Here is a 25,216-nt window from a genome sequence, read left to right on the forward strand (position 1 = left end):
CTCTTCCTTTTTTCTCTCATGAATTCAACTTCTCCCGTCGGAGCCTGGCCCCCTTTTTTTATTTCCCCTCAGCTGGAGGAGCTGAAAACATCCACATACCCTCGAGCGCGGGCATCATGACCCCACGCAAGGACGTGGGAAGCATTGCAAAATACTGCCAATTATTTTTTACTACATTTTGAGGCGGGGGAAAAAAAACTTCACATGACGAATATTTGAGGAACTTTTTTTTTTTTTTTTTTTTACTTCAAATTTAATTTTCTATACATTTAGTGACAAGATGAGTGTAAAGAGGAAAAAGAGTGGTCTGATGATCAGTTGGCAGAAGTCATTCTCCGTCTTGGCTCCTTGGAGGAAAGGTACGGTCGGTTTTGTTGACATGATCAGTTTTGTAATTCTTCAATGTGTTTATGTTGGACATTGTGTGTTTTCGTCTCATTGCTGATTGAATTCATTTAAAGGCAATCCGAATAATTTCTTTTGCATCTGCGTAGGATTAGTGACAACCACAGAGTAACTCTGCTGCCTGATGTCTAAAGAACGTAATCCTAGACTGACAACATTTTCTGTAAGATATTGACTCATCTTTATGTATTTGTACTGGTCATGTTGTTCATGAGACAATGTTTTCCCCAGTTTTAAGTATTTCTGGTAAGTAAGTCTGCTAACTTGACTCGCATTCAACTAAATAATCTTCAGCATTTCTATATATTTTTTTAAATACTTCATTAAATGTGGACTTCCACTGTTTCATATATCTGTTACTGGATATGTTTTTGTTGTACGATTTGTGTATTAGGGCCACGTATAAATACATTTTTTAGAGCGTGGGGCAATATTCCGAGAGGAAAAACTTGCAAATTTGTGAGAAAAAAAACTCAGAAACTTACAAGAAACACACGTAGCGTACTACTCTGATGTTTGTGCCAATACTTCTCGGTTGTGTTTTCAAATAAGGAGATAGTGATTGCTTTAGCAGAGATTAACCGTGTGATGCTAAACATTCGCCATTTGAAGCGCAAAAGACAAAGACACCCTGAGGATCAAGCATTTAAATTCATTTGTTAAAATGTATATTTACTTGTACATTTATGTTTTAAATAATTATTATTTACACATTGATATATTTTGGTATTTTTTTTGTACAAGTAACAAGTAGCTAAGTTGATGTGTTGAATCTGCTGCTCTCCGTCATTCACTTGCATTTACCTAAAGTATGCTAGCTTCTGATTGGTCAGTGTTAGTCAGCTGATAGCGGATGAGGAAGTGTTTTCGATCTAGCTGCCGCGTATGACGAGTAAAGTTTAAATTAAGAATGAAGCCGTCTCCATCCAGTCTTTTCACTTTATAAACAGTTTCCCATTAACTTCCAACAAATCCTCACATTAGATACGCTACGTGTATTTGTCGTAAGTTTCTGAATTTTGCCACTTTATAAAGTCGAAAATTTAATTGTACATTTATGTTTTAAATAATTATTATTTACACATTGATACATTTTGGTATTTTTTTTGCACAAGTAACAAGTAGCTAAGTTGATGTGTTGAATCTACTGCTCTCACTTACATTTGCCTAAAGTATGCTAGCTTCTGATTGGTCAGTGTTAGTCAGCTGATAGCGGATCAGGAAGTGTTGTCGATCTGGCTGCCGCGTATGACGAGTAAAGTTTAAATTAAGAATGAAGCCGTCTCCATCCAGTCTTTTCATTTTTATAAACAGTGTCCCATTAACTTCCAACAAATCCTCACATGAGATACGGCTACGCTACGTGTATTCGTCGTAAGTTTCTGAAATATGCCACTTAATAAAGTCGAAAATTTACTTGTACGTTTATGTTTTAATTAATTATTATTTACACATTGATACATTTTGGTATTTTTTTTGTACAAGTAGCTAAGATGTGTTGAATCTGCTGCTCTCCATCATTCACTTGCATTTACCTTAAGTATGCTAGCTTCTGATTGGTCAGTGTTAGTCAGCTGATAGCGGATCAGGAAGTGTTGTCGATCTGGCTGCCGCTTATGACGAGTAAAGTTTAAATTAAGAATGAAGCCGTCTCCATCCAGTCTTTTCACTTTATAAACAGTGTCCCATTAACTTCCAACAAATCCTCACATTAGATACGCTACGTGTATTTGTCGTAAGTTTCTGAAATTTGCCACTTTATAAAGTCGAAAATTTGTGAGTTTTTTTCTCTCGCAAATTTATAAAGTGTCAAATTTGTGAGTTTTTTCTCTGAATATTATTACCCCCCATCCCCTCTGAATTTGAAAAAATATATTTGTGTGACCTTAATATGCCGTACAGTAATATAACTTTTGAAGGGAGAACAATCCAATCCATGCTATACATACGTTGAAATGTTGTCGCTTCCTGTTTTGACAGGCCAATCACACAACATTAGAAATCACTTATCATTTTTTATTTTTTTCAACGTATAATTCACTACACTCTGAAAGTGTGAAAGTGATGGAGCAGTCTTGTATGATATGTGAAGACTACATTGTGAAGTAGTTCAGTTTTTCCCCCCCCTTTCTAATCCTAGTGTCAGGTTGCGGCACATTCCATGTACAAGCCTCACTTGGATATCGCTTTCAGCTCATTTTCTGTACGGGCGTCCACACCTGCTATGCAAAAATCCTTCCATTTTTTTTTTTTTTTTTTTTGTACAAAGATTAATCTTTTCCAGCGCTGATTTTGCTTTCCATTGTTGACTACTTTGACTTTTAGAATATAGATTTTGTGCAGTGCAGCTCTTAACTGGAGCGTTTTTGTGAGCCCTTGTTATCATTTTAAAACCTGCTGAAGTCAGGAATGGAACAAGGTTATGAGCTAGGAAGGAGTCACTCTGCCCATCTTGCCTATTATGCAAATTACAGTCGAAACGATAATACCTCACAAAACATTTCCGTCTCCTTAGAACTTGCATGCGAAGGCTGAGTAATGCTGATGTTGAAATGCCCAATGTGATGATCAACTGCACAATAATGAAAATAAATATTTAGTATTTTGTGCACTTGATGTAACTGTACACATTAAAACAGGAAAATATATTTGGATCATCGGTGAATTGATTTTTTTCTTTTCTTTCTAGAATATGCATTTCAGGCCAAACATTTAACTCATTCACTGCCATTGACGGCTATAGACGTCAAAAATTCATTTAAACTATTTCTATTAGTTTAACATTTTTCCCCACTTTTGTTACCAAGAGTATGAAAATCTAAAATTATTGTACATTTAGAACAGATATAAAATTTGTGATTAATCGTGAGTTAACTAGTGAAGTCGTGCGATTAATCACCAAAAAATTTAATCGCCTGACGCCCCTAATTTTTAATAATTTTTTTAAGTATTTTTTTTAATCATCTTTTCTTTCTTTTTTTAAAAAAGAAGAAAAGATTATTAAAAATGTGTACAATATGTACAATAATTTTAGATTTTCATACTCTTGGTAACAAAAGTGGGGAAAAATGTTAAACTAATAGAAATAGTTTAAATGAATTTTTGACGTCTGTAGCCGTCAATGGCAGTGAAAAAAATCCTAGGTTTTCAGACTCTTGTTAACAAAAGTGGGAAAAATGTTAAACTAATAGAAATAGTTTTTGACGTCTATAGCATTGAATGAGTTAATCTTGTGTAGTTCTGAGGGATTGCCAGTAAAACTGTCAAATTTGAGTGGAACTCATCTACGCATTGAAAAAAACTTAGAGGACTCCTAAACATTCTTTTCTTATCCTAATGTTTTGGATAAGCCACACTCGAGATGGGACAGAGGAGGCATTTTGATAAAGACTGTGCGTCTGGGTCTCATCCTTGAGTTTGATGACACCGCAAGTCAAGAAAGTGGTGGAAAACAGGCATGAGACTAAAACAGGCTCATGTGTTGACAATCAAGTGAGAAAGCTTTTTCACACTTCTATTATTTCTGGAAGCAGTATAGCACCGTGATAATTGTCTAAAACCCATAAGCAAAAATATAACATAATAACAATTCTCATAGCAACAGAGAGTTTGTAAGCTGCAAAATCAACCTGTTTTGATCCCTCTCAGGAGGCGGCCATTTTGCCACTTGCTGCCGACTGTAAATAAATGACATCATAGTTGCTCAGTTGCTCGGGTAACAACCAATTATTTTGCTGCTTAAAACCCTGGAGAACCCACGGGGTCAAATTTGGCCCCTATAAATTCTGCTACTCAAATAACTTAGAACTTTTTTTTTTTTTTTTTACAAATTTAACTTCAAAAGTCTGGAGTGCCACTTCTGACCCCTGCATGGGGCCATCTAGTGGATGAATATTGCACTTACATGAGCCAGAGTGGTGGTGACAAGATGGCTGCTGGCAACATGCTGTTTTGTTGAGCTGGAAATCAATCCAAACAAAACCATCTTCTCAGCAAACCATCAGATGGTAAAATTGTGTTTTTTTTTTTTTTTGTTAATCTATTTCATATCATGTTGCAGAATGCCTAGGAGTATGTTTTATATATATATATTTTGATAAATTAGCAACTCTGAGCTAGTTCAAAAAACAAGGGTTAAAATTGAAAAAACATATATTTTGGTGTTCAGTGAACTTATAGCAGTCATTTAATGTATAATTCATAATTTTCCAGGGTTAATTCATATTCCACAAACACAATATTAATCAGAATACTGTGTTCAGGCTAGTGGGGGTGAATAGAACATATAATTGTAAAGAACATTTTAGGGTCGACTTTTTGAAAAAAAAAATCTTGCTCGTTTTCTTCACTTTTAAAATCTATTAGCATTGTTTTCTCACTCAGAAAATCATGTCTTAACATAAATTGAACACCGACAATGCATTGGACACCCCTGGATGTTGAAATGCTTTGTTGTTTCGAGTGCTCCGGCGCTTCAGGCAAGGCATTCCTATTACTCACGTAACACCTGTATAGACCCGAGGGGCACTCAAGTGAATCACAATACCAAACCTTGTGTGGAGCGGCGCATTTGTATGGCGGGAAATCACGAGGGGCATTTTTTAGACAATAAGAAGCGAGAGATTAGTCATGTTTGGGAGGATGACCTATTTGTAATTATATGTTGTGGGTTTTAAGCCATCACAAAGACCGAGTCAGTCATTGCAGACAATTACAGGACAGTGTGCAAAAGCCTATTTATGTTGTGTGGGAGCCACAACTGGCCAGAGCAACACCTGTCTGGATGACAGGGGTTGTATAGGTGTATAATTAAAGTCAACCAGGTGTTCTTCTAATTACTAGTAAGCCACATGAGTCTATAAGCTACACTGAATACGTAGAATAAAAAAATAAAATAAAGATATAGTGGTACCAGGGATGTGATTTGACCAAAGTGAAATTATCTGAAAATTTAGCCGGGGGTCTGGGGGCCGCTGGCACCCAGCTAGGTCCAGGGTCCCGGAGCTCATGGGTTTTCCGTGTTTTTAAGTACTTTCAATGCACTCACATGACAAAGAAATAGACAAAACAACAGCATAAATTTTCAATGTATATTGAACTATCCCATATAAAATGGCAGTTTTAGTCAACTCAAATTCAGTCACATTCAAAAACATTGGACTGCCTTTGCTTTTAAAAACTATCACTGAGAATATCATCATATCTAACTAATGTGATTACTAAGTTAACACATAAATAATGTTGAAGAGTTCAAATTTCATGAACAAATAATTGTATCATGACCAAATGATAAGTAACTCATATTAGAGCATACCACAAATGTCTTTGTTATAGCAGAAGATGTTATCTGTCGGAGTCATGTGCATACACAATGAACTACTAAAAAATAAAAAAAATAAAAAAATAGGAATTTTTTTTTTTTTTGGGGGGGGGGGGGGAGATAAAAAAAGCGGAATTCCGCGAATTAGCGGAAAAATCACATCCCTGTGGTACTACAAAATTATCTTCATGAATGCAAGACCTCATTAAATGAATCTAAAATGATGGCAAACTATAGTATACAGTAATAGAGATAATAGTAACAATATACTGAATACAATATCAAGGGTGAGGATTGCACAGGACAAAAAAACGACAGCGATAATAAATAATCTGACATGAGAGTAGAGTGTCACATCCTATGGAATGTACAGTATATGCACAGAAACTGGGATCAAAGTATATCTGTGCTAAAACGTTGGCCCAAAATTCTTCCTCATGTTAACTTTGGCACTCTAAATTTCTTCCAGGGGTGAGAATATTCCATTTTCAAAAGGACAGGCCCCAGTGAGAAAAGAACAAAGAAAGCCATCTTATTTTCACCCCCCCCACCCCATTTCTGGGAAAAAAAAAGTCCCCCTCCTCTCTAGCTCCAACTTACTGTTCTCAAAAAATGTTGAGTTTTTCCACAGAATGCCACCCTAACATTGTTGTTGGTCCGAGAGGTGAACTGCAGGATGTTGCTCGCCTCCGGCTTGAGTTTTGGCTTTCACGTTGTGTGTGTGTGTGGTTTGCAAATTAATTGTATTGCTATAAAAACATGGAACTAACCCAAAAGAAAGATTAGAGTCTCTTCTTTCATCTTTTCATCCGATTGCTGATGCTTTATTGCTGAATTCAGTTCATGAGTTCTAGATAAAAGGGATAATAGTGTAACGTTAAAAAGTCATCCTTATTTATGTTTGAGTCCGGCAGAGGTGAAAAAAACAGCTGAAAATAGGAAGTGAGCCTTTGGAAACTGATATGGTCAAAACACGACACTATCAGTGTTTTGGCAGAGTGGCTGCTATTCAACATGAAGGTTATCAGAACAGTGGTCTATTTGGAGGAAATGTAGATATGTGGCTGTATTGCTGAGAGATTAAGTTAGAAATCAAAATAAACTGATTTTTTTTTGGGGGGGGGTCCTGCCGATGGTGCATTTACATCATTTTGACACCTTTGCATATGAACAAGGCCCTCAAAAATCACACAGACAGCCCATTGTAAGTTATAGTATTTTCGCTTTCCTTTCTTTGATCCTTCCTCGGGTCTCCTGACGGCCTCACGGCTCTGGCTGGTTCTGAAGTGTTCGGTTTAGGTGAACGGTATGGGATTTTTTTTAAATAGGTTTTAGGTGAACTAATGAATGCACACTCACATGCACGCACATGCACACACACATACAAAAAATATATATAAAAAAAAAAATATTAAATAAAAAAATAATAATAAAAATAAATAAAATTTAAAAAAGAGGGAGCAATGACGATGACATGTCAAATGGGTAAAATTACAGAATGAGAAAAAAAAATAAAGTAAGTCATAGTATTGACTTAACATTATTTGCTGTTTTGTGATATAATAAAAGTGCAGAAATAAGTGTGTGTAACTGGTGTCATGTCTTCCTGCCTTCCATGCCAGTTATCACTTGTTTAGTCAGCTCTGTTAAACAATAACAACCTGCCCATCATGCTCATTTCCACTAGGTGCTACAGTTTACAGAAGCGTTTACAGTATTAAACCCTATTCTGACTCCGTTTGTTTCAATTGCATCTATTGCATACAGGATATAAATAGTACAAACATGCTCCGAGTCCAACTCAAACTTAAAGAGGTATGGAAAACGGATGGATGGCTTTTAGTATCATGGATTCACAATGACAGTCAACAACATTTGTGATGGTGTAAAATTCAGAAACATGTATTTGTGTAATGCGTTGGTCTTAATGCCATCTTAATTTCCATCTTGATAGTGTGAAAACCCCCAAAACTTGCCATATATCATACTGGAATTAAACAGAACTCCATGACTTGATGGAAATGGGGGTTTTGTACGGTGCACCATTTACAGAACAAAGCTGAATAACATCATAACAATCCATTTTAGTGCTTTGTATGTAGAGCCTGTGCTTCCACTTCACCCCCCCCCCCCCTCCCCGGTACATTTTATACTGTGTAAAGAAGGCTTATGTGGTCCATTTTCTCTTCAAGTCTCCCTCCTCCAAACTTCCCTTCAGAGAGGATAAAAGCGTTAGATTTACCACTTCAAAGAACTTTTAATCTCATATTTGCCTTGGCGGGAGCTCAAATTCACCCTGTTGGAAGTCACACAATCTTCCTTGTTGTTGAAGTCAGTGACGTGCGGTGAGATTCATGGCTGGTGAGGTACTGACATTAGAGTCAGATTTACAAATTTATAAGGTAAGCAGAGTGGCGTGATGATGAGTCTGATGAATAAAAAGTAGATCCTGTATCACCATTCTGTTCACTCCCATAATATTTTTTGCCATAAGCAGACTGTATTTATGGAGAGAGTGTATAAACAGGGGCGTAGCAGAAATTTTTCATTGGTGTGGCCAGAGTGACACAACACCTCAGTTAGGGGTGGCCCGTGCGTGCGTGCGCGCAGTCAGCGATTCATGAAATCAAATGCACACATGTCCAGAACAACTCATAACCAAGCAGAGGTGGCAAATCCAGGTCCAGAAAGTATAAACCCTGCCACAGTTTGGCTTTAGCCGCAGGTGCTATATAGCTAGCTCCCTAGCTAGCTTCCAAGGTGCTTGTTTACCTGCTATGGAGCTAGTAAGCTAGCTAGCTAGCATCAGGGGCTAAAGCCAAACTGTGGCGGGGTTTTTACTTTCTGGACTTGGATTTGCCAACTCTGTAACCAAGTCTAAGTAAAAAAAAACAAAAAACAATGTTTTGTTGAGCTGATTTTCTGTATACTTTAATGCAATTTTATTTGCCGTCGCGTTACTTTTGTGTACTATTCCATAGTCTACTTCTGTCTCACGCATTGATTTGCATTTGCTAGCTAACAGCCATAATGTGTCCCTCAGCAGGTACAGCCGTGTGGAATAACAAAAGGCACAACAACATCGGCAAATAATCCAAATATAGTTGAGAGAGGAGAGAGAGAGAGAGAGAGAGAGAGAGAGAGAGAGAGAGAGAGAGAGAGAGAGAGAGAGAGAGAGAGAGAGAGAGAGAGAGAGGAGAGAGAGAGAGAGAGAGAGAGAGAGAGAGAGAGAGAGAGAGAGAGAGAGAGAGAGAGAGAGAGAGAGAGAGAGAGAGAGAGAGAGAGAGAGAGATGAGAGAGAGGAGAGAGAGATTTAAAAACAGTATTGAGTCAATGGATGGCTGGTGTTGTTTAGTTGAGGTTAGTTGTGGGGTGAAGGGGATGGGGGGGGGGGGGCAGTGACACGTTGTAGCCCACAATGCTGTTATAAAGTCTGACGCAGTGAACACAAAGGAGTGCCTGAAGCACTCAGTTATGCTCCTCGGTGGAATCCCACAGCTTGTCGTGGAGAGGGTGGGAAGAGTTGTTCAACATTGTCCTGATTTTGTCCTTTGTCCTCCTCTCAGCCGGCCTCTGCATTGTGCACCTTTGACATTCACTTCATTTCTTGTGTCCGAATGAAGAACTACTGTATAGTATGCCATTGTAAAAAAAAAAGATATCCTTTTTTTTCAGTTCTTGCAATTTGAATAAGCATTTTATTCTTTACTCGTTCTTTGCAGGCAAAGGAGCCCGAGACACCGTTCTGGACAGCGCCGTTGTGCTGACAAAAATGAAGCGACTCGGCAACTTCAATGAAAGGCTTTCAGGGATGGACGACTTTCCTTCCACCCTCTCCACAGCTTCTCAACACAAGATCTCATCTCACTCCAAAGACTCTTTGGTGGATCAAACATACACGAGTGCAGACGACCTGTCAGACATTTTCTCGGGCTCTCCGCTGACCAGGCTGTACAAGTTTGAGTCCGAAGACTCCGGAGTGGAGTTGTCGAGTGGCAACTCTCCATCGACTCCGACGGGCTCCGACCAGAACTTTGCCGTCCACAGTCGTGAGTCATCCTGTGACTCCTCTCATTTAAACTCGGACCCTTCGACACGTTCCGATGAGCAAACGAGACATAAACAGAGCTCGGACATTTCGCAGTCAAAGGTTGAGATCGGCTCTTCGGTTTCAAGAACTGAACTGCGCGTTTGTGAAGATCTGGAAATGGATCAGCGTAGCGCACCACAAGTAAACGCTGAGGGTGACGAGGAGATGATCGGAACGCTTGAGAAGACGGACAACCTCAGCGGTGGGAAACGATCATTACCAGAAACCTTTAATAACAAGGCAGGCGATGACGTGGAGACTTTTAAGGGAATTGGAACCTGCGACAACTTTGACAAGTACGTGGACAAATGCTGCATACTCAGTGAGGTGAGTTCACCAAGTATTCATAGGTTGGAATGATGGCAGCACAACCAGCAGATCTCTCCGATACAGATCGTAAATACCATGCGATAAAAACGGAAATGTTGATTTCTTGTTTGAAATTTTTTTATTATGGTTATTTTGCTAGTTGACTAATCACCAGCAGTAGTCGCGATTAGTCGACCAATCGGAAGCTTATGTCGCTGTCCTGTGAAAAACACTTATGTACCCGTGGGCGGTATTTTATTTTGAAATGGCTTGGTCAGAACCAACAAAAAGCCAAAAAATGGTCACAATAACGCCTAGGGGTTAAATAAAAAAAAATAAAATAAAAAAATAAATTAAAAATGGGGGGGATGTCTGCATTCAGTTTCATTTCATAAACATAAAAATGTTTAAAAAAAATTAAAGTGTTTTTCACAGGATAGCGACAATATGTAAAAAGCAGCATATTGCACCAACAAGTGGTTGCTCTTTAAAAAAAAAAAAAAAAAACATCAGTAATTTACATTTTTAATTCTTTAAAAGTATGTACAAATGAATAATGAAAACATTTAAGATTATATGGTACATTGAACTTTGATTCAATTTTGCAGTTTGTACTCATTTCTGACATGCCTATAAATTGATGCTGTTACTGTGGCTTTAGAATTTTTCTTGCTGTAAATCTTTAGTTATTTAAAAATGGAACCAAAAATGCTGAGTAAGTGGCATACAAAAACGTTTTTGGTTATTATACTTATTAATAAACGCGAGTTCGCTGACTTAAGCCTCCCAATCCATAAAAGACCTTACAAATATGTTAGCGTACAAAACAGAACATCACGTTACAGACGCGGTGCTAATGCTAGCTTAGAGAAATGACTGCGCTACGCTATTAGGCATCACAACATGCTTCCTTTTTAAATGCTGCTTTATCACTGCCGTGGTGCCATGAAAGTAAAAGGCAGGTTGAACTCGTATTTTGGGTGAACTGCGCGTGAAGTTTCAAGTTCTGTTGCTAACGCGGGTTAGCCATAACACTACACTACCCATAATGCATTGTTTTCATCGCGGATGACTATTACATGTGCGTTTAAACTCTCTCATCCATAATTCAATCATTATCTAACTGATAGACATTCGCTACTGTAAAGGGTGGGGACTCGGGAGGTGCACCCTGGAGACTCGGGAGGTGCACCCCCGGGACTGATGACCACCAATTGCAGGGCCCATTATCCAGATCAAAGTCTTTTATGAAGTCAGGGCAGCTGTCTCAAAGGTAGTACAGTGTGTGTGTGTGTTCATGCAAGAGTGGAGCATTATTCTTGAGACTTCTTGTCACGCAGCACCTATTCATTTATACCCAGCAGATTTTTCTGTAGGTAATGACTAGCAAGCTCTTCACTGTGTTTTCATAGAGATCATATCCAGCCATCCATTCACTGTACCGCTTATTTCACACAAATATTTTAACTTACTTATATTTTTGTTAAGATAACAATTTTTTTTTTAAGGGTTTCAGAGTTCTTTACAACTTTTTTTTAAACTCATTTACTGCCATTGACAGCTATAGACTTTTAAAAATTCATTTGAACTATTTCTAATAGTTTAACATTTTTTTTCCATTTTTGTTAACAAGAGTGTGAAAACCTAGATTTTTTTTGTACATTTAGAACAGATATAAAATTTGTGATTAATCGTGAGTTAATTAGTGAAGTCATGCGATTAATTACGATTACAAATTTTAATCGCCTGATGCCCCTAATTTTTAATAATCTTTTCTTTTAAACAAAAAAAACATATATATATATATATATATATATATATATATTTTTTTTTTAATAATGTTTTTTTTTTTAAAGAAAAGATTTTCAAAAATTAGGGGCGCCAGGCGATTACATTTTTTAATCGTAATTAATCGCATGACTTCACTAGTTAACTCGCAATTAATCACAAATTTGATATCTGTTCTAATACAATAAAAAAAAAATCTAGGTTTTCATACTCTTGTTAACAAAAGTGGGGAAAAAAATGTTAAACTAATAGAAATAGTTCAAATGAATTTTTGACGTCTATAGCCGTCAATGGCAGTGAATGAGTTAAGTGTTGTGGAACTTAGTTCAATCAGACCCTTGGCTATTATAGATACTAATATAAAAATTGTATTCACTGTAAATCAAATTGACTATTTAGGAAAGTGAATGAAAATAACACAGGCTTAATAATTTGGAGTACAGTTTAAGGCTAATCATTTGGAACACTGTGTACTGTAATTTTTGACATTTTTAATAATTATTTATTTATTTATTTTTTTACAAAATATTATAAAATAATCTTTAGTTTTTTTCTCGGAACATTGCCCCCACCCTCTAAAAAAAATATTAGGTTATAGATTTTTTTTTCCACCACTCTGTGTGAATTGATGCGTCTGTGTCTGTGATTATCAGGAGACTTTGTCCGTAGCAGGAAATGCATGATGTCAGTCCCCAGGCCTGTAATTACCGCTGGCATATTGTTTGCACAGTTTCCATTTTAGTTTCCAGTAGCTGGACAGTGTCAGCATCATAGGAAAGGAACGTCAAAGTGGGATAGCACAGACCCCCAAGCGAAGTTCATATCCTGCTTTTGTTGGAGAACTTTAACTAAGCTCTTGTGACCTCAAAATACTGCATTGAAATGATGCGTCGAGAATTGCATAAAACCTGATTATATTTTCCATTAAAAAAGAAAGATGATTTTGTATTCATTCTGCACTTTTTTTTTTTTTTTTTAATCTTTCTTATCATGCTATGCTCATCCAGACACAGCGATCAAGCTCCAATCTTTTGGGGTCAGGACTCGGGTACTTGGAGCACATCTGCCAGCTCATCGAGAAAATCGGCCAATTGCAGGAGAACAACCTTCGGCTTCAGAGGAAGATCTGCCGCTTGCAGAAGGATGGCAGGATGGCAAAGACTAAAGAGGTCCTTCACTTTTTCAATGTTTTTCTTATTCTGCTGTCTTTAACGTTGGCTTTATATCACTGACCTTGCAATAGCCAGATTGATCATTGCGATTATCCACAATATTAATCTGGGAGTGCGCCACGGTGAGTTGCTCGGGAAAGGCGGGACATTCTGTGTAAGACTTCGAGCCGATTGGACGACGTCTACCTAACTTTAGTTTTGACTAATCACAGCCACCGATGAAAATGTCGTCTTCGTTCTAGGAAATAAAAAACAACACGAACATCTTTACCAGATAAAAATGCACAAAGCGCCTCTCGCCGTTCAACATTCAACAAGGAAACGGTGAGAGAACAGAATTAATTGTTTGTTTCTCACCATGTCGGTCGGCACTTCCCGGTTTTGTCACAGCTGCATATCCCACCCTCCAAACCCAATGTTGCTTTGCGATTGGTCCGGCCCATCAGTGGTTCGTATTGGTGAAAATCAGTGGGCTGTATTATTATTATTATTATTATTATTATTATTATATATACAAGATGTATTCTCAGGAGTTTTGTGAACTCACGAATACTGCGAGAATTACGCTTGCAGAGCAAGATTAATATATCACGTCAAAAGTTCAAAACTAAACGGAAGTGGTTTAACCACTTAAATCACAATGCCCAATTATGATCTTAATTTTTTTTTTTACGTAAATTAGAGCATATTTTTTGCTGTCCTGTGAAAAACTCTTATTTTTTACTTTTTATTTATTTTTATTATTATTATTATTTTTTGTATTTTTTTATTTTTTTATTTTTTACGTTTATGGGATAAAACTGAATGCAGACATCCCAAAAACGTAAAACGTGGGGTGGCAAGTGGTGACCTGGCCACCATGCGCGTCCACCATTGCCTAAATATCCCAATGTAGTATTTTCCTTAAAACTGCATGAAATTAAATGCCAATTTTCTATTCTTGTCATTTCAGTATACTAGTATTTGACACCACTCGCCCATCCCTAAAGGCAATACAAACAACAACAAAACGACACGATAAAAGGTCAATGTAGAAACAGTAAAGTAACCACCTGAACAAATTAAGAGGTGGACACGGTGATGGAGGAGGAAGTCGAAGCGAACAGGAAAACGAAAAAGCAAACCCCTAAACAAGGCAGAGAAAGACAAACAGAAACAAAAAACACACAAGATGACAACTGGCCCAAAAAAACTTGAACGCTAGAACACATGAGAATAGAGTAGCAAAGTATGCCGAAGCAGTGGCCATTCGTAAGGTACGACGACTCTGCGACTTCCTCCTGTTATTTGTAAGTCGAACCCGCCTGTGTCCGTTTTAAAAGTACGGCGCTGACATCTGGAAATGTGTTGGTTGGACCGAACACGGAGAGGTTTAACAATAACAAGTATAAGATGAGAAATGGCAGAAGCATGTCGTCACCCTCCCCGCCCTTACTAATGAAGAACTCAAATATCTCGGGGTTATGCAATACAGCTGTTGATCTTCAGGAGGCCCATCTGAACCTTGCGCTGTGGGTCGGTGAAACTTAACTCTTAAGCAAGCAGAGATATTTGAAATAAAACAGACATAATGAACCTCTTAAGGGTCGTGATGAAACAGAAGTACAATGACTGAACTGTGAACTGTTTTGTTCTTGGTTCTTACTAATGAAAGTTCACTGTTGATAAATTGTATCAGAGGTAATCTCAGCCTATTTTTCATTTTTTTTTGAAAACTTTTTTATTTTGCTGTTATATGGGTTAACTAAATGCGGGATAGAGTGCTGAAGTTGACCTGCAAACATGTCGTCTTCTGAGGTAGTGACTAATTATGTTCGAGTACTCAACTCTTGAGTTACAAAGTACTGATTATACCACTAATACCTTTGATGCATAAAAAAACAATGATGGATGATTTTTAACTCATTCACGCCCAGCCATTTTCACTGAAGCAACCCCCTTTGCTCCCTTTTGACTGATTTTGCAAGTTACAATTTTAAAATGTCATTGCCTGTCGCCCCAAATTTTTTAATAATCTTTTCTTTCTTTTTTTTTATTCATTTGCTGCCATTGACAGCTATAAACGTAAACAATTCATTTTAATTATTTCTATTAGTTTAACTTTTTTTTCCCACTTTTGTTAACAAGAGTATGAAAACCTAGATTTTTTTTATTGTACATTTAGAACAGATATAAAATTTGTGCTTAATTGTGAGTTAACTAGTGAAGTCATGCAATTAATTACAATAAAAAATGTAATTGCCTGTCGCCCTGGATTTTTAACAATCGTTTCCTTTTTTTTTATTCATTCGCTGCCATTGATGGCTATAAACGTAAAAAAATCATTTTAATTATTTCTATTAGTTTAACATTTTTTTCCCACTTTTGTTAACAAGAGTATGAAAACCTAGATATTTTTTACAGTAGATATAAAATTTGTGATTAATCGTGAGTTAACTACTGAAGTCATCTGATTAATTACGATTAAAAAATTTAATTGCCTGTCGCCCCGAATTTTTAATAATCTTTTCCTTTTTTTTTTTCATTCACTGCCATTGACGGCTATAAACGTCAAAAATTCATTTAAATTTAATGGAAAAAAATATCTGCCTCAAATAAAAACCAAATATCAAAATTTATAGAAACATGGTCTACGTATATAGAATTTTTTAACCTAATTCTGGTTACTTAATTCTGCCTGTTAGCGAGAGCCACCACATCGTGATAACTTACATTGATGTTTCTGCATTTGGCAATTTATTATTATATTATATTATTAGTATGGGATTTTTTTTAATAGGTTTTAGGTGAACTGATGAATACACACACGCACGCACGCACGCACGCACGCACACACGCACATACACATTCTCACCCACATAAAAAAAAAAAATATATATATATATATATAAAAATTAAATAAAAAAGGAGAGCAATGATGACATGTCAAATCGAATGAACAATACTGAGCTCTCCATAAAAATAAAAAAAAAATTCATTTAAACTATTTCTTTTAGTTTAATTTTTTTCCCCCACTTTTGTTAACAAGAGTATGAAAACCTAGATTTTTTGAGAATTTGTGATTAATCATGAGTTAACTACTGAAGTCATGCGATTAATTACGATTAAAAAATGTCATTGCCTGTCGCCCCTAATTATTAATAATCTTTTTTTTCTCTTATGAATTTATGGCAGTGAATGAGTTAAAAAGCAACAAAAATAAGTCTGATTAGACATGGATTTTTGGACGCTTCTTAACCCCCCCCCCCCCAACCCTGAATTTCAGCTTCATACAATTTAAATAAAAAAAAAGCAGGCATAACATGCTGCTTGTATATTCCATCACAGGACTTCTTCCGACACCATTGCAGCTGTGGTGCCACCACTCTGGCCTTTGAGGACATTGGCGATGTTTTGTCATGCAGTGGGACACTCTCGGATCTGTCCACTATACCAGAGGTGTCGCGGCACCCACTCGTATCATCCCAGAGTAGTAAGTAATAAAATGGTACATTTTTCCAAGAATGAACAATGTCGCTAATGCTGAGTATTTTAAAGTCAGTTAAATCTTTTTTCATGTTGATTATCGATTATGACAAGGCATTAAGCAATGCGTGCTTTGAGAACCTTGAAAGTACAGTACTGTAAAAAGTGAAACTCGTTAAGCGTTTTGTTACACACATGCAGTACTTTCAGAATGCTATTAAGTCAATATGCGTGTGCATATTAGTTAGTTTCCGGAATTATTATTTCTACATTCATACATTTCGGTATTTTTTTGTTCAAGTAGCTAAGTTGATGTGTCGAATCCGCTGCTCTCCGTCATTCACTTGCATTTACCTAAAGTATGCTAGCTTCTGATTGGTTAGTGTTAGTCAGCTGATAGGGGATCAGGAAGTGTTGTCGCGCTAGCTGCCGTGTATGATGAGTAAACTATAAATTAAGAATAAATCTGTTTCCAACCTACCTTTAGTTATTTTTCAGCAATTTTTTTCGAGATTTTTCTTAGAATATTACCACCCCCCGAATTTTTTAAAAAAAATTATACATGGCCCTAATACGCTGTTTTATATAAAAGCATACAGACCCCAAAAAATTGAAAGAAAGAGGAGTTTCAACTTGTAAGACTCGATGATTCTATAATCTCACTAGAACAACATATTGGATCATCATTTAATAACTTTCTGCTATTTTTTCAAAAAACGTCCATATTGTTTTCATTTCCATGTTGACGCACTCCGTAATGGATCTAATGAGTATGTTATATGAAAGTATTTCATTTTCAAATCCTGACCCTTACAGCAACCCCTTCATGCTTTTGGGTTTCCATGTATACCTTGTCATCGGACACCAGCTCCAGTTGATATTAGTCATGTGGGAATGTAGTAATCATTCCAAATTTTTTGCTGCAGTGTTTTCACTGCCTTTGCGAATAAACGCTGACATCTTGGTGGTCCTTCAGGGAAATTATAACTCAGGCAAGGGCACGAGGCAGAATTCCTGGCATCTTACTCATGACAGGAACATATACGGTCCCATGGCCTGTGGATTGTCTCGGTTCCTCATCTGAAAGGCAGCAAAGCAAAAAAAAAACTTAATATGTTGTCCAGAATTAATTTGATCACTTTATTTTTCACATACGATTAATAAAACACATTTTTTCCCCACTTGCTGTCGACTGAATATGACATCACACGTGCTGAGGAAATAGGTAACGGCTAATCAAGACTCACTTGTTTTCTGGGCTTGGTCAGCACGCGTGATGTCATCTTCAGTCGACAGGAAGTGGCAAGATCAGTTTTTAAAGGTATTCGTTTTTTAAGTTATCGCATTAATTATAGACAAAATATTCTCTTCTTACTGCTGAAAACGGCTCAATGAGTCAAGTATCCCTTTAAACAATAAATCACTAATACGGGAGGTTTCATTTGTGTGAGATTTATTTATGCAAAATAAATAAATTAATGAATGAATTAACTCATTCACTGCCATTGACGACTATAGACGGCAAAAATTCATGTGAACTATTTCTATTATTTTAAAAATTTTTCATTTTTTATGAAAACCTAGAATTTTTTTATTGTACATTTATAACAGATATAAAATTATCATGCAATTATTATGATTAACTTTAAATGATTTTTTTTTAATTAGGCCCGTCAGGCGATTAACATTTTTAATTGTAATTAATCACATGACTTAACTAACGATTAATCACAAATTTACCCCAATTATTTTTCTAGGTTTTCATTTTTTTTTTAACTAATAGTAATAGTTAAAATGATTTATTTTTTTTTAAACGTCTATAGCCGTCAATGGCAGTGAATGAGTTAATAAAAAAATAAAAATAAAAATAATATTTATAAAAAGTATTGAAAAAAATTATAGGTGAATCAAACTGTGATTATGCGTGGGTCTATTTTATATGATGATGATGTAAGCTTCATACAAGCTAATGTTTCAGCTCTCGCACTTTTTTTTTTTTTTCTCCAAGAAGCGCCATGTTAATTTTCTAAATGTTGCTCCCGGCAGCTTTTTACAAAAAAAAATTCATTTCTAGTAAGATACAAAAGGTTATTTCAAACTTCTTGTGTGTGAGGTTACACAGTAAGAAGATATGTCATCAAATCATCTTTATTTTGCTGTGCTTGCAGACACGAAATGCGGCAGATTGACACCAATCCCCCTCTGGAAAAAAAGAATGAGTTACAACGAGGGCGATGTTTTCCTCCATGAAAGCACCGAAGGGTTTTCCATCCCTCATCGGCCGGTGAGTCACGTGCACATCTTGAAGGCCCCATTTTTTTTTTCTAATTTGGAGGGCTGGTAGGACCTTAGTGATAAAAATCAAATATACATTGATGAAAAAAAAAAAATCTAAAAATGTTCTCAAAATCGCCATTATTTTGGTTTATAGATTTGTATTGAATGTTTTGGTCCTATGTATCAGCTGGGTGATTGCGACACATGGGGCGGAGTCAAGGACCTGGTGAAGAAAACTAATATGAGGAACAAGAGCAAACTGGGATTAACCAACACCTCACTGAAGATGTCTTGTCCACAACTCTACAGGTGAGCCTCACTCTCGTTTGCTGTTAACTCATTTGCTCCCAAAAATGTATAAACATTATGTTGCCATGGTCCCCAAAAACATATTTAATAAAATTGTATATTTTTAAAGTCGCCATACAAAAGTAGCCCTACAACAATAATGGGTCTGTAGCGCCCCCTACAGAGGTTTAAACAGCCCTCTGTTCCAGTACGTTTGACAGAAATTGATGAACAAAAAATAATTTAGTATCCATAACCTAAAAGGAACAGGAAGTGAGGTATGAATATTTTTTATGAATATATAGGAAAAAGAGATATTAAAATAACCGACACATGGTTTTATGAATCGGTATCAGGCTCGAAAAAGAAAATTTATTCAGTATCATTAGATTTTTACTAATCTTGTTTTTGACATTCCTGGTGAAACAGTCCAATTTCTCAGAGCGTTTAAATCAGTGAAACAATAAGCATTTTATCATTTTTACGTTTCCAAACAATAATGATTTTCAGTTGTCTGGCGACCAGTCCAGGGTGTAGTCCTCCTTTTGCTCGCTCACCTAAGATCTTGGAGCAGAATAGAAAAATAGCCGGATAATAATAACTTATGTTTGATTTAAAAAAAATTGGCTTAATGATTGTTTGGATTTTTACAGGCCTGATCTGGGGCACAAGGAACCTGCTGACCCGAACAGGAACTCCATGATTGTCTTGGGACACCCCGACAAATTGTACCTCCCGTGGCTACAATAAATGATGAGGTAATGCAAATTGCAACATTGTCGCACAGTTGAAAGGTCTGTAGAAGCATCATTGTGCTACATAATTGACAGTGTAAGGTCAAACACAATTGTCAACCTCAGCTTTTAACTCATTCAAACCCAAAAGCGTGTAAATACGTTTTTTAATACTTTGTCCTTCACTCTCCAAAACATATTTGTGTTTTTTTATTTTGTTTTATGCAAGAGCACACAGAAGGCTTTGATGCAGCTTCTGACATGAAGAGGTCACTTAAAGCAATGATAGTTATTACAACAACAAAAAACGGCCAGCAGGTGGCAGCAGAGTATAAGAGATCAGCCAGGGCCATGTTGCAACAAGGTCTTTTTGACAGTGTTTTCAACAGGTTTGTGAATAATGATGAAACTTAATCTATATATGCTATTTGCTAATTGCTGCAAAATCTTTCTTTTGGGAGGTTCCATGTTTTTATAGCAATAGAACACAATTCTGTGGGCCTTGTATAATCAAACAACGTCCATCTTTTGTCCTGTCCTCAAATCAGATCCAGATGTCGTCACACAAGATTAGGAGGAGAGCATCGCAAAGAGTGAAAAAAGAAAATGCAAGGAATGAAGAACAGAAGAGATAATCAAGGAATTAATGGGGAGACTCCAGAATGAGTGGTGCTGTAGCTGTACAGTATGTGGGAGGAAAGTTCAAACTGTAAGCACTGTGACTTTTACATTTGACAAATTTAGTAAAAGTAGGTTGACATGCATTTAAAACTAATTACACAACAATATACAGTATTATATTACCCATAGTTACAGTTGTACTATTTTCAGCAACACTTGATTACAGTTATTTACATTAACTCATTCACTGCCATAAATTCATTTGAACTATTTCTATTAGTTTAACATTTTTTTTCCACTTTTGTTAACAAGAGTATGAAAACCTAGAATTTTTATTTATTTATTGTACATTTAGAACAGATATAAAATTTTGAGATTAATTGTGAGTTAACTAGTGGAGTCATGCAATTAATTACAATTAAACATTTTAATCGCCGGACGCCCCTAATTTTTAATAATCTTTTCTTTCTTTAAAAAAATATTTTTTCTAAAAAAATAAAATAACTAGTGAAGTCAGATTCAGAATATTTATTGTCATTGTCACAACTTGGTTTGAAGCATCCATACAGCAGAGTTGTTAAAGTGCAAAAACCCACAAAATAAATACCCATAAAATAAACAAGTCATGCGATTAATTACAATTAAGAATTTTAATCGGCTGACGCCCCTCATTTTTAATAATCTTTTCTTTTTTGTAATCTCTAAAAAAGTAAAAATTACAAAAAAGAAAAGATTATTAAAAATGAGGGGCGTCAGGCGATTAAAATTTGTAATTGTAATTAATCGCATGAGTTCACTAGTTTACTCAGGATTAATCACAAATTTTATATCTGTTCTAAATGTACAAAAAAAAAATTCAAGGTTTTCATACTCTTGTTAACAAAAGTGGAAAAAAAAGCTAAACTAATAGAAATAGTTCAAATGAATTTTTGACGTCTATAGCCGTCAATGGCAGCGAATGAGTTAATGTGCAATATACAAATATTTAGCTCTAATTAGTTGGTGGTGTACGTGCAGTATATATATTGTATGATAAGGACACGTGTGGTGTTTCACAAGTAGAGGGCATGCTGGAGTCATGCAAAGATTGTGTGTCAAGAGCATGTTTCTACGGATTATCACGTCAACACGATATATGTTGGATGATAACATTTGCGATAAAATAGCTTCAACTGTGGGGTACTTTCTTTCTACATTATTTTCTTTTTTTTTATACATTATCTGCCAAACAAGTGTCTACCTGTATTTCCTTTTAGCCCAGTTGTTTTACGACCAACCTGCCCTCTTGAACTATTATGTAGGAATGCAGTATAGAAGTGATAATACTCTATACTAATACATGAGAAAAATCAAGTAAATTAAGAAAAATGCCCCTTTAACACCAAAAACTGGTCAGACAAGGCTTTCTTTTATTGCAAATATTATTCATTGTTTTGATCTTTGGTTTTCTATCATTTTGTATCGTTAACATGCCTTAATTAATGCAGTTGCTTGTGCTTTTCTTTTCCGTATTATTTTGTAAGGAAATAAAATATACATGTGATTTTTGTATACCTGTCAGACAACTTTACTCAAGAATGTAAGTTGCAGTATGCATTTTCCAAATACAGTATTTTTATGCGTTTCTGCTTTAGTGTTTATTTCCATTTAAAAATGAAGTGTGTTGATTGACCACTTATTTCCCACTAAATTTTATTTTCCCGCCTAATAACACACTTTGAAAAAGGCTTGTGGGAATAGTTTGTAGAAGACATTTGTCCTTTCCTGCATGACACAAAAGGTCTATAAATGCGTGCTGGGATGGGTTTGTTGTGGAAGTAGTACAGTAGAACTGTAGTTTATTAATACACATACATACCGTATTTTACGGACTATAAGTCGCTCCGGTGTACAAGTCCGCACTAGGCCAAAAATGCATCACTAAGTAGAAAAAAAGACACGTCGCATTTTTTTGTGGGTCATTTATTTTACAAACTACTTGGCCAAAAACAGACATTACATCAGATATCATCTTGGAAGTCAAGTTATAACATTAATAAAATAATAGAGAACAGGCTGAATACGTGGAAGATATGCTAACAAAATGAAGGTTCACTACTTGTAGCTTGTAGTCTGTAGAATATGATTTTCTTTTGGGAGGCATTTGTGTTCAGTCGTTCTCAGTTGTCTTTGGAAGCTAACGTTTACTGTTGAAATATTTAAGGAGGAGATATCGGTGCATAAATCTAGAGTGCCCTCTTGTGGCTGTCTGTGAAATTCTATACCCCCGTATTTTTTTTTATTGAATAAACAGCATTACAAGACTATTACATATAAACACACAAGGTTTGGTCTTTCTTGCATTTTAGTGAAGTAATTTGTAAAGTAGTTGTAAAACGGCAACACACAAATAAGCATAAATGAACGTACAGAACTGTAAATAATATACACACACATCCTAATAGCTAACACAAGCTACCCTAGATAGCTATGAGCTTAACAAGCTAGCGACATGCTAAACGGAGCAAAAATGCCTAATAAGCAAAACGTGATGTTCCTCATTACACTACACACAGGCATTGGACTTTTAAGAAGTGATTGTCCATTACTTACACACATGTAGTCTCCAAGGCAGAAACGTATTAAGTCAGTGTGCTCTGTATCGTCTGTGCATGTACCAAATTGAGTTATTTCACTGTATTACAACGGCCACTAGGTGGTAGTAAAACGCTGGATTACACCATTTATATATATAATTATAATTATAATTATTTTATATGTATACTTTTATATATATTTTTTATATATAATATTTATAATAATAATATATGTATATATACTATAATACCAAAAATAGTGTTTCCAATGTGTCTATATTGCTTGACCTCTTCATGACATGAAATTGGCATGACATGATTCTGGCTTAATTTAGCAATCAACCCCATTTGAATGCCTGATGTTGCGAATGAAATCTACAGGAGTGACACGGCTCAGGTGGTAGCATGGACATCTACCAACTCGAAGCTTGTGGATTCGATCCTGAGCAAGTTATTGAACCTCCAGTTCTCCCAATGCTGCGCCAACATTAGGTAAATGGGGATACATTTTTGAAGTGCTTTAAGACAGTGGATGACAGAAAAGCATTTACAATATTTACAATACTGCACATTTTTTGGGTGAAAAAATCAAAAGTCTTTATCCCAGCCAGAAGTCTCATCAGGGGTCATTTCTGTGTCGGGAGGAAAGATGTCAAAGTGACTGTGATCCATTGGGCCATTCAGCTGGACTGTCGGTTTGATCACTTGCACCTGAATTCACAATTCATCCTGTTTCCTGTCTTACAATGCTCAAAATTTTGGTCAAAATTTGCTTCAAAAAAAAGTGACCCCGAACCTAAGTTTGCATTCCATTGATATGAGATCTCAGCAAGGATGTGTCTTACAAAAGATCTCACCTCTCTCTTTAGAGGAGACAGGAGCTTGTGGCGCCTCAGTCCCTCCCAATTAAAACCCTGGAACCATCTGCAGGAATAGTTTATTATTATGTTGTACTGTATTTTGTATACAAGTTTCAACATTGTCTGCACCACTGTCGTTTTTTCGTTTTGTTTTATATGAATGAATACATGAACGACAAGAATGGAGTTTATGATACAGGAATCGGACCGCAGAGGTGACAAATCCAGGTCCAGAAAGTAAAAACCCTGCCACAGTTTGGCTTTAGCTCTTTAGCCCTTATCGCTAATTGTTTCCCTTGTTGTGCTAGCTAGCAGGTAAACGAGCACCACGGGAGCTAGCTCGCTAGCTAGCGAGCTAGCACCAGGGGCTAAAGCCAAACTGTGACAGAGTTTTTACTTTCTGGACCTGGATTTGCCACCGTAAAGGCAAACAAGAAGCGGTCAAGAAATGGTAACGGTTAGGATGTTTTAAGTGGACCTACTTGTGCTTCTTGATGTCATTGATCCCATTCTTTTTGTTCCCAATCCTCTCCACTGGGTTTAGCCTAGGTATAAAAGAGTGGAATTTACATAGATTATTTACAAAGATAATTGCACCAAACTGTTATTATTTGTAAAACAAATGATCACAAGATGTTCTGAAAGACTGATGATTACATGGAAATGAGAGCGCCATTCTTGTTCCTTTACATTTCTCATCTCTTGGTAAACTAGCTCTTCTTTACCAGAGCTTCTCAATTTGGAAAAGATTGATGGTGACGCCTGCTGTAACAGTGCGTCGCTGTAATAATGACGCTGTGTGTTATTACCCAATCCGGGTCCATACTTGCAGAGTCTCCTGATGAGGTCATCTGGACGCCTGCCTATTCTTTTTGGGAAGTCCACCTTCTCAATGCCATGGAGGACCATTGTGTAAATCTTTATGGGGTCTGATCCAGCAAATGGTGGACTGGAAAGAAAATATCTTTGTTTGTTAATTGGAGAAATTGCTTCTTTCTATTTTAGCAAGTAACATTCAAATCCATTTGTTTTGAATGCCAAAATGGATGTATTTTGTTAACAAGTGAGAGAGCTTCCTTTACTCCTTTAGATGTTCACGTCAAACTGTAGCTAATAAGACAAAGGCATGCAATCCAACACACGCTACTGTTACTAGGATACAATGTTAGCGCACTCAGGATAATGTGGTCATTACCATTACTCTCCCGTCTGTAAACAGAACATTTGACCTTATATTTGTAAATGCAGGGTCAGATCCCCTGGAACCCCTGGAGTAAAAACACAATGTTGTTCTGCTGACACGTACAGTTT

General features: G+C 36.4%; 2 protein-coding genes across 12 annotated transcripts in view; one reads left to right on the top strand and one right to left on the bottom strand.

The window, feature by feature from the left end:
* LOC144061712 (uncharacterized) lies at nucleotides 1-21,124 on the top strand. Of its 2 annotated transcripts, none has more exons than XM_077582431.1 (8): nucleotides 1-359; nucleotides 9,448-10,142; nucleotides 12,920-13,081; nucleotides 16,412-16,556; nucleotides 18,718-18,833; nucleotides 18,981-19,135; nucleotides 19,768-19,872; nucleotides 20,397-21,124. In XM_077582431.1, the coding sequence occupies exons 1-7, from the start codon at nucleotides 281-283 to the stop codon at nucleotides 19,862-19,864; spliced, it is 1,449 nt and encodes a 482-aa protein (XP_077438557.1). In that variant the 5' UTR covers nucleotides 1-280; the 3' UTR covers nucleotides 19,865-19,872; nucleotides 20,397-21,124. The 2 variants fall into 2 exon arrangements, with proteins under 2 accessions (XP_077438557.1, XP_077438558.1); XM_077582432.1 differs by having other exon boundaries at nucleotides 19,014-19,135.
* prkg2l (protein kinase cGMP-dependent 2, like) overlaps nucleotides 14,105-25,216 on the bottom strand; it is a 26,502-nt gene continuing 15,390 nt past the window's right edge. For 4 of the 10 annotated variants that reach the window (XM_077582426.1, XM_077582427.1, XM_077582428.1 and 1 more), the window contains 4 exons: nucleotides 24,732-24,854; nucleotides 24,388-24,450; nucleotides 23,903-23,969; nucleotides 22,422-23,729 (listed from right to left, as the gene is read on the bottom strand). In XM_077582426.1, coding sequence (XP_077438552.1) covers nucleotides 23,634-23,729; nucleotides 23,903-23,969; nucleotides 24,388-24,450; nucleotides 24,732-24,854 — 349 coding nt within the window. In that variant the 3' untranslated portion in view covers nucleotides 22,422-23,633. Of the gene's footprint in view, nucleotides 14,211-17,240; nucleotides 17,630-22,327; nucleotides 22,390-22,421; nucleotides 23,730-23,902; nucleotides 23,970-24,387; nucleotides 24,451-24,714; nucleotides 24,855-25,216 lie in introns of those variants that run through there. The other 6 variants (XR_013296251.1, XR_013296250.1, XR_013296252.1 and 3 more) reach the window with 6 other exon arrangements.

The sequence above is a fragment of the Vanacampus margaritifer genome, chromosome 12, assembly GCF_051991255.1.
Source record: "Vanacampus margaritifer isolate UIUO_Vmar chromosome 12, RoL_Vmar_1.0, whole genome shotgun sequence".
Lineage (NCBI taxonomy): Eukaryota > Metazoa > Chordata > Actinopteri > Syngnathiformes > Syngnathidae > Vanacampus > Vanacampus margaritifer.

Excerpts from the sequence above, each read along its gene's own strand:
- LOC144061712 (XM_077582431.1), top strand. The coding sequence starts at position 281 with ATGAGTGTAAAGAGGAAAAAGAGTGGTCTGATGATCAGTTGGCAGAAG. Across the intron at positions 10,143-12,919 it reads AATGCTGCATACTCAGTGAG|ACACAGCGATCAAGCTCCAA; the intron begins GTGAGTTCACCA and ends ATGCTCATCCAG. Across the intron at positions 19,136-19,767 it reads TCTTGTCCACAACTCTACAG|GCCTGATCTGGGGCACAAGG; the intron begins GTGAGCCTCACT and ends GGATTTTTACAG.